This window comes from Sinohyriopsis cumingii, chromosome 1 (genome assembly GCF_028554795.1).
Source record: "Sinohyriopsis cumingii isolate HCF-2022 chromosome 1, ASM2855479v2, whole genome shotgun sequence".
Classification (NCBI taxonomy): domain Eukaryota; kingdom Metazoa; phylum Mollusca; class Bivalvia; order Unionida; family Unionidae; genus Sinohyriopsis; species Sinohyriopsis cumingii.
Genome location: NC_142961.1, coordinates 15,342,358 through 15,357,500, shown reverse-complemented (window position 1 = coordinate 15,357,500; position 15,143 = coordinate 15,342,358). Strand labels below are relative to the sequence as shown.

Here is a 15,143-nt window from a genome sequence, read left to right as displayed (position 1 = left end):
CAATGTTGGCTCATCAACATCATTTGGCAGTTTGAAGATTTTTTTGGAAATTGAAGAAAGCCACAACTTACTGCATCAACAGCATTTTAAAAATTAAGAAATAACGCTCTGTGTTGCTCACATCTATGTCTAATGTAACATTTCTTCCCCATATTTGCTTTTAATGTTACTGACAAAGAAACTGGAACACAAAGACACTAATTACTATGTGTGAAATCTATGAAGTGAACAATTATTCTGAGACCTTTAACATCATATGTCAACAAGCCCAAGGCAAGATTTGATAGGTCTTATAGCTGACAGTTTAAAAAGAATAAAGTTCTGTTTGACTACCTCTCTCTGATGTGGCCTGAGGACTTTAGACAAAGTGGGATCCACTACAACATGGACTGGCTGCTTCTCTCTACAATCCAAATAAAGATGATTAAAGCTACATTGTAGCAAAACAGTATACATGTATAGGGTTAAACAGCACATCAGCACAATCCTTGCTTTATAGTACCAAGCAAAATCTAGAGTAGCAGAGATGGCAACTTCAAACACTCTGCCAAATATCCCATGAAGTAAATCAAATATTCAACATAAGAAAAAGATAATTGGTAAAAAAATCACAAAAATCATTTTGATTAATTACCATAGACCCAGCCATCTGTTATTTATCTATATGATGTGGAGCAAGTGTTATATTCAGGCATTTCTAAAGGAGCTTTGCTGTAATAAATATGAGGTGAAAATCAATCAATCATAATCAACACTGAAAAAATACTTGGATGCAGTATTACATAATTTCTACAGCATGGATTTAATTTTCAATTTCTTTTCTGCTGCTGTATTTTATTTTTTCACGTTTATAACTTAACCTCATTGAAATCAAAAAGGTAGGATCCTTCTCTGTCTCAATGAAGAAACAAGAGTCCCTTGAAGGGATTGTTGCTCTAATGACCTAGAAGGACTCCTAGGAATTCAAGGTAAAACCATTTCTTCCTTTTAATTGCTCAGTGTTGAAACCATTTCTGGTATTCTTCATCACAATTTTCAAATTAGCTGCTGCAGTGGACATACTGGATATCAGATCGGCAGTGTTTTCATTCAGGACAAAGTTGACATCATTATAGGTCTATTGGTGAAAACTCCATGTCAATATATCCAGTCAAGGGGCACAGTTGCAACAACATTTTCAAGGAAATTGTTATGGCAGATATGCTGGATGTATGATTAAACCCAATTTCATTTAGTACCAACCAGGCATCCTAAAACAATCTTTTGGTCATAACCCTATTTTGATATACCACCCATGTGGGAGGGGTAGAGACAACAATATTTTCAAGATAGGCACCATTGTAGTTATTCTGACAGTCAATCTGCATGATTTACAGCCAAATAAACACTACATAAACTCATATGACGAAAACCCAATGTCAAAATGATTTTTCATTTTAAAAGTAGTTGTAAAAAAACAAGATTTTCAAGATGGATGTCAGATCAGCATCATTTTAATTTAGGACCAACACGTTGATACAACTTAACAATAACAAGATTTCAAGACAACTGCCATGGTGGCCATATTGGATATCAAAATCACACAATTTCCATTTAGTAGACATCTTAAGTCTTGGCAAAAGCACAATATTAATATGATCAGCTGTCTAGAAGTAGTGATAATAAGATTTTCAGGATGGCCATGGTGGCAGTCATAATGGAGGTTATATAGCCACCATTTTCATTTATGACCTTTAAGACAGCATAAGAAGTCTTTCAATGAAAACCCCAAGACGATATGACCATTCGTCCAGGATTAGTAATAATAAAAATATTTTAATTAAGACCAACTAGATGTCATATAAAGTCCACTTTTCATTGTGAGAAGTATTCTGAGATTTATAGTTGGGTGAAAATTTGTAGATAGGATACCAAGATGATCTCTTTTAATTTTAAATAAATTTATAAAATAAATTTCACAATAAATGTTTTTCAAAAGAATTAACATATTACTGGTAGCTGACGACAAAATGTACTTTCCATAAGAGCAAGATTCAAAGTATTGAACATCTGTTCCTAGATTCAGATATTTCTTCAAAGTTTTGGTCCCATTTTATTGAACATTTTGCACCTTGCTGCAGATTGTAAACTTGTTGAAAAAAATATTTTTAGGAAGTGAACAACTGGACAATTTTTGTGTGTCCTGCAGGTTCAATATGTAAATTCCTTCCGTTTTTAAGCAAATAGCTGAAATATATAACACTGAAAATATGCTGCTAGATTAAAAAAAAGGAGCAATTTATTATATAATGAACTTGAATGTGTAACTTGTTTAAGAATCCTTTATCCTCTTGCAATTAGTTTTATTTAGCTCTGATACTTGTGTTTGTGTATCAAAATTGTGTATGAAAATGGCCTGAAATATATACCTGATACAACATAACGATTATTAGATCAGACTCCCATACATTTTCATCAGCCTAATGAAAGTCCATAAGAAAGCTGATAGAGTTGCTATTCTTAAGGCCAGAGTTTCCTTTCAAGTTCTTGCAATATTTAACTAGCTTTCCTGACCACTACTCCAGCATAATGTTTTGCCTAATTCTTGCATCATGTTATTGTTACAAATTGTTAAAAAATACCTTTTAAATGGATAAATATGGTTTTATGATCATTTCTACTGGAAATGCATCGTATAAATTCATATTTCTGCATTCAGAGTAGTCCAAACTTAACACTGATCTGACCATCATGACAGGCTGTCTATTGACCCTGCCACTAAACTATTTATAAGACTTGATAGGTAAACAGACTGTCTGTTGACCCTGCCACTAAACTATTTATAAGACTTGATAGGCAAACAGGCTGTCTGCTGTCCCTGCCACTAAACTATTTATAAGACTTGATAGGCAAACAGGCTGTCTATTGACCCTACCACTAAACTATTTATAAGACTTGATAGGCAAACAGACTGTCTATTGACCCTGCCACTAAACTATTATAAGACTTGATAGGCAAACAGGCTGTCTATTGACCTTACCGCTAAACTATTTATATGACATGATAGGCAAACAGGCTGACTATTGACCCTGCCACTAAACTATTTATAAGACTTGACAGGCAAACAGGCTGTCTGTTGACCCTGCCACTAAGCTATTTATAAGACTTGATAGGCAAACAGGCTGTCTATTGACCCTGCCACTAAACTATTTATAAGACTTGATTGGCAAACAGGCTGTCTATTGACCATGCCACTAAACTATTTATAAGATTTGATAGGCAAACAGGCTGTCTATTGACCCTGCCACTAAACTATTTATAAGACTTACCACATTAAGACATAAGGGTACTTACAAATCTACCTTCAGCTGCTCATGGGCAGATAACTCTGGGGGAGTGAACAGGACAAGGGCTCCCTCTTCATAGGGGTCATGTAGGGGCTGTCTGGCCCCCTGTCTTCGAATTCCCAAGGCTCTGTTTCCTAATGTTGGTCCTAATATATATGAAAGACAGCATCTGATTTTCATTTATTTGTGACTTCAGAGCTTGCAACTCAAAGCATATATAACTAAAGCACCACTTAGTTCCAGGCCCCTCAAGTACACCTAATAACCAAATGATAGAGCAATTTGCCAAGAAATAGGGGTCAATAGGATGCATTCTGATTAAGTTTCTTCCAATGCTACTAACTGAATAAGTTATGAAAACAACTTTTCAAAGGTTTCTCTGGGTTTTTTTGTCATCTTTATCTACGTCTGATATCACATTAAGATCATTTGTCCATTACCTAAAGGGCTCCATGCCTGGATGATGTGTGTGAAATTTTGTTGAGTGGTTTTTAACGAAACAAAATTGTGTAAATGCTTTTAAACTTCTAGTAACAGCAGCATCTGAAAACAGTATCATTTGATAAGTCCAAAAGGTGCTCAAGGAAGGACATTTTCTGTCAAATTTCAAAGTATATTGAGCAGTTTTTTAAAAAGTCATTTAAAAGATTCTCAAATCCTAATAATGGCTGACATATTAGATTGGAAATAAACATCACTTGCATAAATCTGAAAGTCCTTGAAAAGTCCATTAGAGATTTTTCTAATAGCTGCCATATATGATGGTGGATCATTTGCAAAAGTCCATTTAAGCCAGGATATTTTTTGTTAGTATGCAATGTTTGGTCAAAGTCAATTAGCAGATTTTCTAATGATGTCATTTGAAATTGTTGTTTTTTTCTTTTAGTAATGGTGACAGTATTTTATGGCAAATCAACATGAGTTGCTGTAAAAGGTCTTTATGCCAGGATTCTTTATGTTAAATACTATCAAATTCTGTTCTGTGGTTTTCGAGAATTTGTTTTCAAGTATTTTTTCTACTTTTAGAGTGAGAAGCAATATTTGATCACCGGTCAGCAAATTTATGATGGATAGCAGAATGGGTTTTCTATTTTTCTAATTGACACTTTCCAAAATATGATCAAATTCTGTTTCAGATTTTTAATAACGTTGACCATATTTAGTGGTAGATCAGTATCAGTGTAGCAATGGTGGCCATATCTGATACCAGACCAGTATTGTTTGTGTAATTTGAGAACACTTCATGCCACACTGCTTTCTGATAAACTTTTAATTGGCACTACAGAGCCAGTACTGTGCTGACATACTGTAAGCCACATACCTATCAACCCAACCACTCACCCAGCCACCCCACATACCTTCCTACTGCTAAAAGGTAAAATATACATCAAACAACAACATATATATATATATATATATATATATATATATATATATATATATATATATATATATATATATATATATATATATTTATATATGTGTGTGTAATAAACTGACTACGAAAAAACAAAACTAGTATCTAGCTAGCCTAAGCACTTTCTACTCTTAATGAGTCTTTTTTAAAGGCAAATACAAAACATAGACAAGACAAACATGGCATAATAACACCCTACTCTTTGATGCACCCTTGCAAGAGAAACTGCTTTTATATTTAGGTTTTTGATGTAGAAGTCCAAAGTCACTGGAAAATTATGACCAAGCTGCCTAGGCAAGCACCTATGGGGATTTTGGGAGAGGGATACACAAGAGGGTTTAATTCCCTAGGGCTAGAAGAGGTCAGCATTCAAAACTATGGTGATAACTGCTTGGTTCCCACGCTTTTCTAAAGACAGATTTCTAGGGTTTTTCCAGGATGAAATTAATTTTTTCAAGGTTCACATATGACCATTACTGAATGGAATTAGGGAACATTTTAGATTATAAAACATGCATTTTCTAAATCTAAAGATGGTTCTCTTTCAAGACTCTCCAAAATATCTAAGCAGAAAAGATGATCATGTACAAAATCACAAAATGTATCATACAAAACAAGTTTGATTATATTCCTTTAAATTGGCATGTAAAGTCATTTCAATGTACAAAATAAAAATTCTAACTTTCCTTTGCTGACCTGCATTATGTTGCCAAGTGGGAACAACATAATGAACATACATTAGTTTTGTTTCCTTTCAAACCTTTAATTCTCAAGAATTCTATAGCAATATATATATATATCTTATAGAAAGTAAACATTTCCTATTACAGTACACAAAACAATAAACGCAAATAATTAGAATCTTGTCATGTAATGAAGAGAGTTTAACCCTGAACTTATCTGTGCCAATAAAATCCCAAGCTAGATTTTTCAAACAACCAAATCTCCTTAAGATGAGCTGGTTAAAAATCCATCATTTAAAAAACATTTTTAAATGGGTCGATTTAAATTTTGAAAAAGACCTTCAAAATTATATACTGTTTCTATAAACACGTACTGAATTTTCTGTACAATCAACTTGTCTTCTTTTAATTCATTAAACCAGTCCCCAAACCTGTACTGATACAGGGGCTTGAATTGTTTTTTATAAGAGACAACAATTTCTCATTTCAACAATTCAGACTACAAAATTGGATTAAAACAAATAAGTCCATTTTCCAATCTGGGTTTCCTCTGAATATTCCCACCCCATTTTTCATATTTGGACATTTAGGTTGGGGTGTGGGGTCATTGCAATAGCATATAAAAAAATTGGAATTTGCCGCCACCGTGCATTAGCAACATATAGTTGCTTACCAGTGGGCCTAGAAAATTTAAACTTATGTTATATCGACTTATACCTGCATGAAATCTATAGAAAAATTATTTATTTGCTCAGAAATGGCAAGTATTATAATCGTAATGCCTTTATTCCGCTAACAGACTAGAAGAAACTACAGCACTGATGAAACCTGACCTGAACTTGCCATTTACTCTACTAGTCACTTCATGAATCCCAAACGATTACATCGAAGTCCATTAGTCAAATGATATCAACAACAAACTCCATTTTAATGTTGTTGTAGATAAATTTCAACTATATTAAATGGAAGTCAGCTACTTTTTGTGAAAACCAGCAATCTGGCCAGTCTGATTTATCAAGCAGAGAGCACATGTCAACATCGTAGTCACATTATACAACAAAACTCCAGACTTTGTTCTTGGAATATAAATAAAACACAAAATATAAAAATTAGTGAAGCATGAAATATGGGATCAAGTGACCTACATTGGGATAAGGGATTAGTACTCATTAAGATGCAAAGTGTCATGAATGGGAAACAAACTTTGTGTACTTTCATTTTTGTATTTTGATTACAACCAGTATACAACTGTCATTTAATACTTTTTTTATTTTTTCTCTACAACATTTGAAAATGTGGGTTGTCAGATTTGTGTATTTGTGTGACTAGCAATGCAAATTGCGAGTACCAGGTCACATTTCATCAGCTACTATTTTAATAGACACAATTTCTGAGAAAATTATTAATTTTCATATCCATTTTAAGCATGTATCACTCAATCTAACAACGTTTAAAGTTTGTTAGGCCATCCGGTAAATGGATATGCTTTGCCTTTTGTGATGCTAGGGTGGTTGTCATAGCTTCCACGTAAGGAAAGATATGATATCAAGCTGACTTTGAAAATAAAAGTCTACTAGATGAATCTAATCCACTGAGCATTTGGATTGACTCAGCATATATGTTTATTGCAAGCACCCAAATGATATATACTGCACCCTCTGAATATTCTGGTTTGAGCATACATGTTTATTGCAAGCACCCAAATGATATATACTGTACCCTCTGAATATTCTGGTTAGAACTTGATAAATTTAACTCACGATCAGTTTAGTTATGACTCAGATACGTGATTGTTTCAGGTGTCAAGTGGTGGCAGAAAATTCCCAAGTTTTTCCAGACTTTTATCAATATTTGCAAAATTCCAGGACTTTGCACGGTTTGGGAAAATAATTATCATTTCTCCTGGCTTTTTCCCGATTTCCCAGTAGCGTGGGAACCCTCTAACCGGGCTTTCTGTTCCATGGATTCAATTGTCTTGATGGAAAGGCATGCCCAGGCTGCAGCTGAAATACATTTAGGATGAACCAGAATCCAACTGGGGTGATTTAGTACGGCCACTTCATGTACCTGGCAGAAGAGACATAGTGTCGAAATGTTTAGGGAGGAATGGACCAGCCTCAACATTGCCTAGCAATATTTTGACTGATACAGAACTTGTAAGAGATGTCCCCAACTACTGTGGAATGAGCAAGAAGCATGAGGTTTGGCTGAGGTGCAACTTTGAGATCTTTGCCCAAATGGAAAGGATCTTCTTGGACCATGTGCCTGTTGGCTTATGGTACAAGTCTTGGGGTATGAGGCTTGGCAGGAATATGGGTCATCCATTGGTATTGCCTATTTGTTTTACATTCACGTGACTGCAAAAGTTAGAATCATGCGAGGGTCTAAGAATTTGCAAAATGTGCCTTTGCTTGCCATGAGGTATCTGGAGAACACATTGTCAAGGGCATTCTTCATAACAAAGAAATCACAAAGTTTGCATATAATAATGTGTTACTTGGATTACAAAGGGAGTCGTTGCAGTTTCTGTATTGATTTACATATAATTTGTTGGTTGGTAGCTTTGCTGTAATATGAGAAAGTGTAAGTGTTAAAAGTTTAAGTGCAACTTACTAAAAGGAATATGAGCCACTAAAGTCTATGACTTTTGGATAAATGTGTTCTAGGAAAAAGTAAAATAAAAAGATGACAGTGCAAATCATGACAAAGAAAGTAAACTAGCTTAAACTGTTAGTTGGCTAAAAAGATTTGGGTTGTGTATTTGTTTATATATCTTATATGTTAGTTTATAACTGTGTTACAAAAAAATGAAAGAAACTATTAAAAGTGCAACAATACAATGAAAGGAAAATAAACTCTATGACTAGAGGATTTTTAAGTTTGAGAGAGAGAGAGAGAGAGACAGAGAGAGACAGAGAGAGAGAGAGAGAGACAGAGAGAGAGAGAGAGAGAGTTATGTCATGTAAGTTGTTAATTTCCTATGTTAAGCTGAAAAAATCAGGGGTGAAATGAAAAGTGCATTTCAATACATTCTTAACCCCCACATTTTTTACTCAACCACCAGTTATGACAACAAGGTTTTTTTTTTAAACCTTCACTTTTCTGTCCCCAGGGGATACAATGATGACTGATGGGTATACTTTGGGTCATCGAATATACAGCTTGGTCTTTCTTGCATCGACCAAAATACAGCTAGCTCAGCTTGGTCATTTCTCCTCCTGCATTTCCAAGTTAAATTATAAATAAAAAGCCAATAACTTGTTATACTTTTTATATATTTTACAATTCATTCATTGCACTTTCATAAGCTAGTATTGCCAATGGCAAAATTCAATTTTCCTATTTTAATAACAGCTAAAGATAGTGTACTTTAGGCTAATTCAGGCTTTTTTTCTTCAAGCACATGGGAGCAGCCTATATGGTTAGCTGTGTGCTTAGATCATGTACAATTTCCACAAGTAGAAGAAATTTCTACCACAGTATAAGAAAATAACATTGGGGTATGCCAACATTCTCTTCATTGTGCACATTGCAAATGCAAACAACTTCACTTTACATCTGTCACTCTCAAATGTACACAATATCTGCAGAGCACCCTCCAAGTCACTATGACCTTGCTCTTTGACCCTGTCAAGCCAAAGAAATGGAAGCCAAGTGCCTATTCAAAGGAGAACCTCATAACAACATCTGAAAAGGAGAATCAAAATATCACTAAGTCTCAACCTCACCTTGATAATTTGGAATTGGAATCTTGAATGGTTTAGACAACAGCTTTCTGATGAATGCCTCCTGTGAAGAACATAAAAATATGTACAAGATGAGAAGCATAATGGCAAGAAATAATAAAAAGTGCAAGTGAGAGATATCAGGTATTTAAAAAAGTGTTTATTAAACACAAATGCCCCAACATCCCCCTCAATTGCAATGGGGTATTCATTATGATATATTTATATGTGAAGTTGTATCACCCTATGCTAACTGCGCATGGGAAAAACTTTACCAAAGTCACTTAAATGTTAAGTACAAATGATACTGGCTTACATCTGGTGGAAGGGTTGCACTTAAGATGTGTAACCCTGCAGTGCATATGCACACCATGTCCATAACAACAAGAAAACAACAAATGAGGCCAAAGTAACTGCAAGACAGTTCACATGTCATTGTATGGTGTATATACAGCAACTTAATACAACACTTTTTGGCTAAGAAACTTTCTTCTGTAACTTTTGTCAAATCCTTTTTGAACAGTTTTAAAAGTAATTTAAAGATTTATATTGGACGGCTGATCAACATCTGACAATGCAATGACAGGACATATCATAAGCTCTCCTTGCCTTCTGGACAGGTGAGTTAACATCTAACACTGCAGCAATGGTACACCACCCAAAGTTCCATTTCTTTCTATATGCAAATCAAATAGCTGTAACAATTTTCAAAGTTATGAACATCATTTTCACAAAACTGTCATTTCTGCTGCAGAGCATATGGGTTTGAAAAGAGAAGAAAAAGCAAGTGTTGAGTGTCATCGTCCCCAAAATCCATTCTTGCCAAGGAAGAATGCCATCATGTCCAGTCTTGCCCAAATCAACAAATAGTCAGAGCCTGAAGCTTGACACTTATCCAGAATGACTTTGTGTTGTACTGATTAATATCACTAAATTATTAATTTAAAAGGCAACAGAATTCTGAAAATGTAATTAATAAGCAATTACTGCTGTCAGTTCATCCACAATGAGAAACATATAGTGCAAATTAAATCCAGATAATTGATCATAATCTCTATTGGTCCATGTTTTATGATTATGAGTATCGTCACTTTTAACTCTAAGTATATATTTCTGTGTCAAATTTCAATTTTTCTTTATTTATTTCAATGAACTGAATACATATCAGGTAAATTTAATGATCACTTTATACACTCAGATAATGGATCAGTGGGTGTCTACTGTCTTATGGTCACTGAGTGTCTACTGCAGGTGTGGGCAAACTACTGATTCTGTTTATGTTACTCTGTTTATCAAATAAATGTGCTTCTTTTGAAGTTTAAGTTTAAGTTTTCAAATATTAACAACATATTAACAACTGAAAATTAATTATGATGTTATTTAGAAAAACCTTTTGTTTCTGCTATTTCAAATATTAATTATTTTACTTAATGAACTATGCGGCCCGCGACAAGGTATAAATTTGTGTATGCGGCACTTGAACTGGAAAGTTTGCCCACCTCTGGTCTACTGTCTTATGGTCAGTAGGTGTCTACTGTCTTATGATCAAAGTGAATACAGTAGTGGACAACATTAACCTAGAAATCAATGTTCAAGAAAACTTTTCAACTGATAAATGATTTGTAGATTTCTCAATCAATTCCAGACCTACCTAAGGAGCCATGGTGGCTCAGTGGTTAGGGTGCTGACTCGTAACCATGATGACACAACTTTATGCTACACGAATTAACACATTAACAATTTGGTTTGCTTCCATTTCAAAAAAATGAAAGTTCTGGAAATTTCTTCCCCCATTGTCCCCCACCCCCCAGCACAATGTCTGTTTTAGTGTTTACGCTGTCACTGCATGGTCATGTATACTGCCAACTTTATTATACATAGTGGTCACCCTCTTGAGAGGTCCACTCTAAACCAAGGCCAACCCCTGGTTTCTCTAACAAGATACATTTTTACCATTTTTACACCTTTCAATGAAGGCCATCCCTTTTATAAAACAGTTTTTCATTGCAGATGGGGTAACTTACTGTTTATTACATCAGAGATGGAAAAAGTTTGAAAATCATTGGTTATCCATGGAAAACCAGGTGAAAATCCAGTTGCCCAGCAAATTTTTCTGTTAGCCTTGTACATTATTGCAGCTGCCCCCAAGATTGCCATAATCAAAATTATTCAACAACATTTTTCCACATACATTAAGTTTTAAAACTGCATTTATTTAATCTAAGATCAGTAAACAAAAGACATTTAACAAATATCTTTGCGTAATGCCATCTTGTCAACTGTTCAAATTTATATGAATTGACCAACCCTGACTGCAAACTTATCCATATTTATATTTTGTACATCTGAGGTTACATCATTATGGTTCACGTTATCAATAATCTGATACCATTATTCCAGTGTCTACTTCAGGCATAGTGATTTTTAAAGCCACACCATATGATTTAATTTAATGGATAAAACCATGTCACAGGCCAGATCCAGCCTGTGGACCATATTTGGCCTGGGCTAAATTGAATTGTACTGTAAACTATTCTCATGGGGTTTTTGTGTAGCCGTTACCCAAGAATTCACTGTAGTATGCAACAACAATTGTGATTGGTTTGATTATTTAAATTTACCATATTCCATTAGCTAAAGTTAGGCAACAGGAGTAACTGTCACATGCTCAACATTGAGTGACTGTTTCTTCAACAGACCAAAGATGAAGCATAACACCAGTTTATAGGCATTAAGTGTGTCAAACCAAAGATGAAAGATAACACCAGTTTATAGGCATTAGGTGTGTCAAACCAAAGATGAAAGATAACACCAGTTTCTAGGCATTAAGTGTGTCAAACCAAAGATGAAAGATAACACCAGTTTATAGGCATTAAGTGTGTCAAGCCAAAGATGAAAGATAACACCAGTTTATAGGCATTAAGTGTGTCAAGCCAAAGATGAAAGATAACACCAGTTTATAGGCATTAAGTGTCAAGCCAAAGATGAAGCATAACACCAGTTTATAGGCATTAAATGTGTCAAGCCAAAGATGAAAGATAACACCAGTTTATAGGCATTAAGTGTCAAGCCAAAGACGAAGCATAACACCAGTTTATAGGCATTAAGTGTGTCAAGCCAAAGATGAAAGATAACACCAGTTTATAGGCATTAAGTGTCAAGCCAAAGATGAAGCATAACACCAGTTTATAGGCATTAAGTGTGTCAAGCCAAAGATGAAAGATAACACCAGTTTATAGGCATTGTGTCAAGCCAAAGATGAAAGATAACACCAGATTATAGGCATTAAGTGTGTCAAGCCAAAGATGAAAGATAACACCAGTTTATAGGCATTAAGTGTGTCAAGCCAAAGATGAAAGATAACACCAGTTTATAGGCATTAAGTGTCAAGCCAAATATGAAACATAACACCAGTTCATAGGCATTAAGTGTGTCAAACCAAAGATGAAAGATACTGCTACATATGGTGCCGTATCAACAAATGACAAACATTTGCAAGTCTTACTTCTTTAAACTTCACTCTGTGGAGCTTGCAGTACGGACTGTGATTATTTAACCAGATACATGACACATGAGGATTAGTGTGGATTTTTACCAACAGAATCAGCATAGACTTTATTATGGAATTATATGGAGACAATTTGGCCATCCTTAATGACCAAATGTTTGCCATTGAAAAAAACATGAAATTTCATCAGTTTTGCTTCAATGATTTTTCACAAAAGGCCAACTCCAACACCCCTTTTCCAAATGTGGGCTGATTCTAAATTCAATGGGACAAATTTGGCCCTCTTCTGTGGGAAATATGGGGCAAATAGAAGAACATATTTCAAGTGACTGCAGCATCCTCAAACAGGCAAGCAAAAGGTTACTGTGTGATTTCAACTTGCATAATTGACCCACAATTATAAAACCAATAGCAAATGTGTTCCTTTTTGATAGTATTCACGTGTCAAGCGTGGGTGTAATAAAATGCACACATAAGAATGACAGGTAGAAAAGAGTTACAAAAGAAAAAATGATGTTAAGTTTTAAATAATTAAAACAACAACAACCATAGGGAAAACAAGCAAAAAAATCCACAAACATTTTAACACATTAACCCCTGGCGACGATTAGCTTTCAAAATGTGTTTCCTACTCGAATTTCAGGTGAAAACGACAAAAACCTCCAGGGGTTAATGTGCTAATGAACTTTATAAATGACATAATTTCATTAATTCAGAATGAAAGTGCACAAAAGTCACCAAATTTGAATATTCCTTGTGTATTTAATCACTTGTGCATCAACACTGCACATAAATTACAAATTTAGCCATTCCTTGACGATTTGTAAAAAAATTAAAAGTCTTGTTTACACATTAACCCCTGGCGATGAGTTTACACGGCAGGGGGTAGTAGCCTACTGCCGAGCTCTGTAGCATCAAGGTTATGTATGATCTACTAAAGTGGGTGGTATTATAGAAAGGTCGACAGATGTAGCTCTACAATGATACCAAATAATCTGGAAGTTCTAGTTGTACTACAAAATACTGAGGGAAAAACCTCATTTTTTGGACCCGATTTTTTTCTACCCAAAATTCGCTCGTGGTCAGAATCCAATTTAGACTTTTTGGTCCCAGATCTAAGGCAGATCAGTATGAACTGCAAACAGACAGATGAACCTTTGCAAAAAGTTCGATAAGATGGGCATTTGGAATAAAGAGTGGTCTCGATATGAAAATAACGGGTCCCTTAAGCAAAAAAAAACCAACTTTTATCCTTCTGTTCAGGCGCGAGCCAAATAGACAATGAAAAATGATGTTTCTTACACAACTAGGCATTAGGTTATTGGAAAAGCACCTGGAAGTTGATGTATTAGGATGTATTCAGAAATAGCTTTCAAAATGTGTTTTCTACTCGAATTTCAGGTGAAAACAACAAAAACCTCCAGGGGTTAATGTGTTAATGAACTTTATAAATGGCTTAACCTGGTGTGGATTTCATTAAAACCAATTCAGAATGAAAGTGCACAAAAGAAGCAAGACTTCATTATGCCAGTAATTACCTACACGAAATTCTTTTTCATGACTTCTGCCCACACAGCTGCCATATAATCAGCTGAGTTCATGTACCTGTCTATTGTAATGGTCCTATAGTTTGTGTATACTACAGTAAAAGTGATAATTTTTCTGTTTTTCACAGTTTTCACATCATCAACATATCTGACGATTCTAACCACAACCATTTTCTGTGCCAGTCTGATTGGCTATTCTAACCAGAACCATTTTTTGTGCCAGTCTGATTGGAAATTGTGCACACAACCATTTTCTGTGCCAGTCTGATTGGAAGTTGTTCACCAAGTTTTGCTTTGTTGCTTGAACTTGCTCATTTACTATGGTTGAATCATTTGATTCCATTTCAACAAAAGATTATCTTTTGCTGACATTTCTGTTAAAATAATCTGGCAAAATTCTTTCTGATATTCTACATGAACTTGCATGTTTTTCCTGACTTAGCATATATAAAAACAGCTGACTAGAAGTTGATATTTTGGTAATAATTATTTATTACCAGAAATGGAGGGATGCTCTTGCTGTAATACTTCTCAAGGTTATATTAGAACAGAATTGTATCTGCTTCTGTTCACCACTATGTCCAAACCCATTTTCTTTCATTTGAAAAAAAATCCTGCATCTAATTACACAATTTGCACTCATGACAATCAAACTGCAGGACTTTGGGCACATCAGTTCATTTAATATGGGTGGCACGTGCCCCCTATGGAATTATTTCTTACCCCGGAGGAACCCACCCAAAATTCAATTATCTTAGTTCTGATTGGATACCAGTGGTCTCTTTGAAAACAGTCTGGGGTGGTATCACTGAGGTGTTACAATGTTGGATTTACAGCCTCCAAGCCAAGGCCAACCGGTGACATCATTGCTAATCGCAAACGAACATAGTTTCTTGCCCCGTGGCAAGTTTCTTCAAAGGAAGTAACCACGAATTTG

General features: G+C 34.9%; 1 protein-coding gene across 1 annotated transcript in view; it reads right to left on the bottom strand.

The window, feature by feature from the left end:
* Nucleotides 1–15,143, bottom strand: part of LOC149806447 (DNA repair and recombination protein RAD54-like) — a 115,068-nt gene that overhangs the window by 55,764 nt on the left and 44,161 nt on the right. Inside the window, exons 4-6 of the mRNA XM_089953445.1 lie at nucleotides 9,155–9,215; nucleotides 3,334–3,472; nucleotides 334–403 (exon numbers count right to left, since the gene is read on the bottom strand). Of these exons, the coding sequence (XP_089809571.1) occupies nucleotides 334–403; nucleotides 3,334–3,472; nucleotides 9,155–9,215 (270 nt within the window). The remainder of the gene's footprint in view (nucleotides 1–333; nucleotides 404–3,333; nucleotides 3,473–9,154; nucleotides 9,216–15,143) is intronic.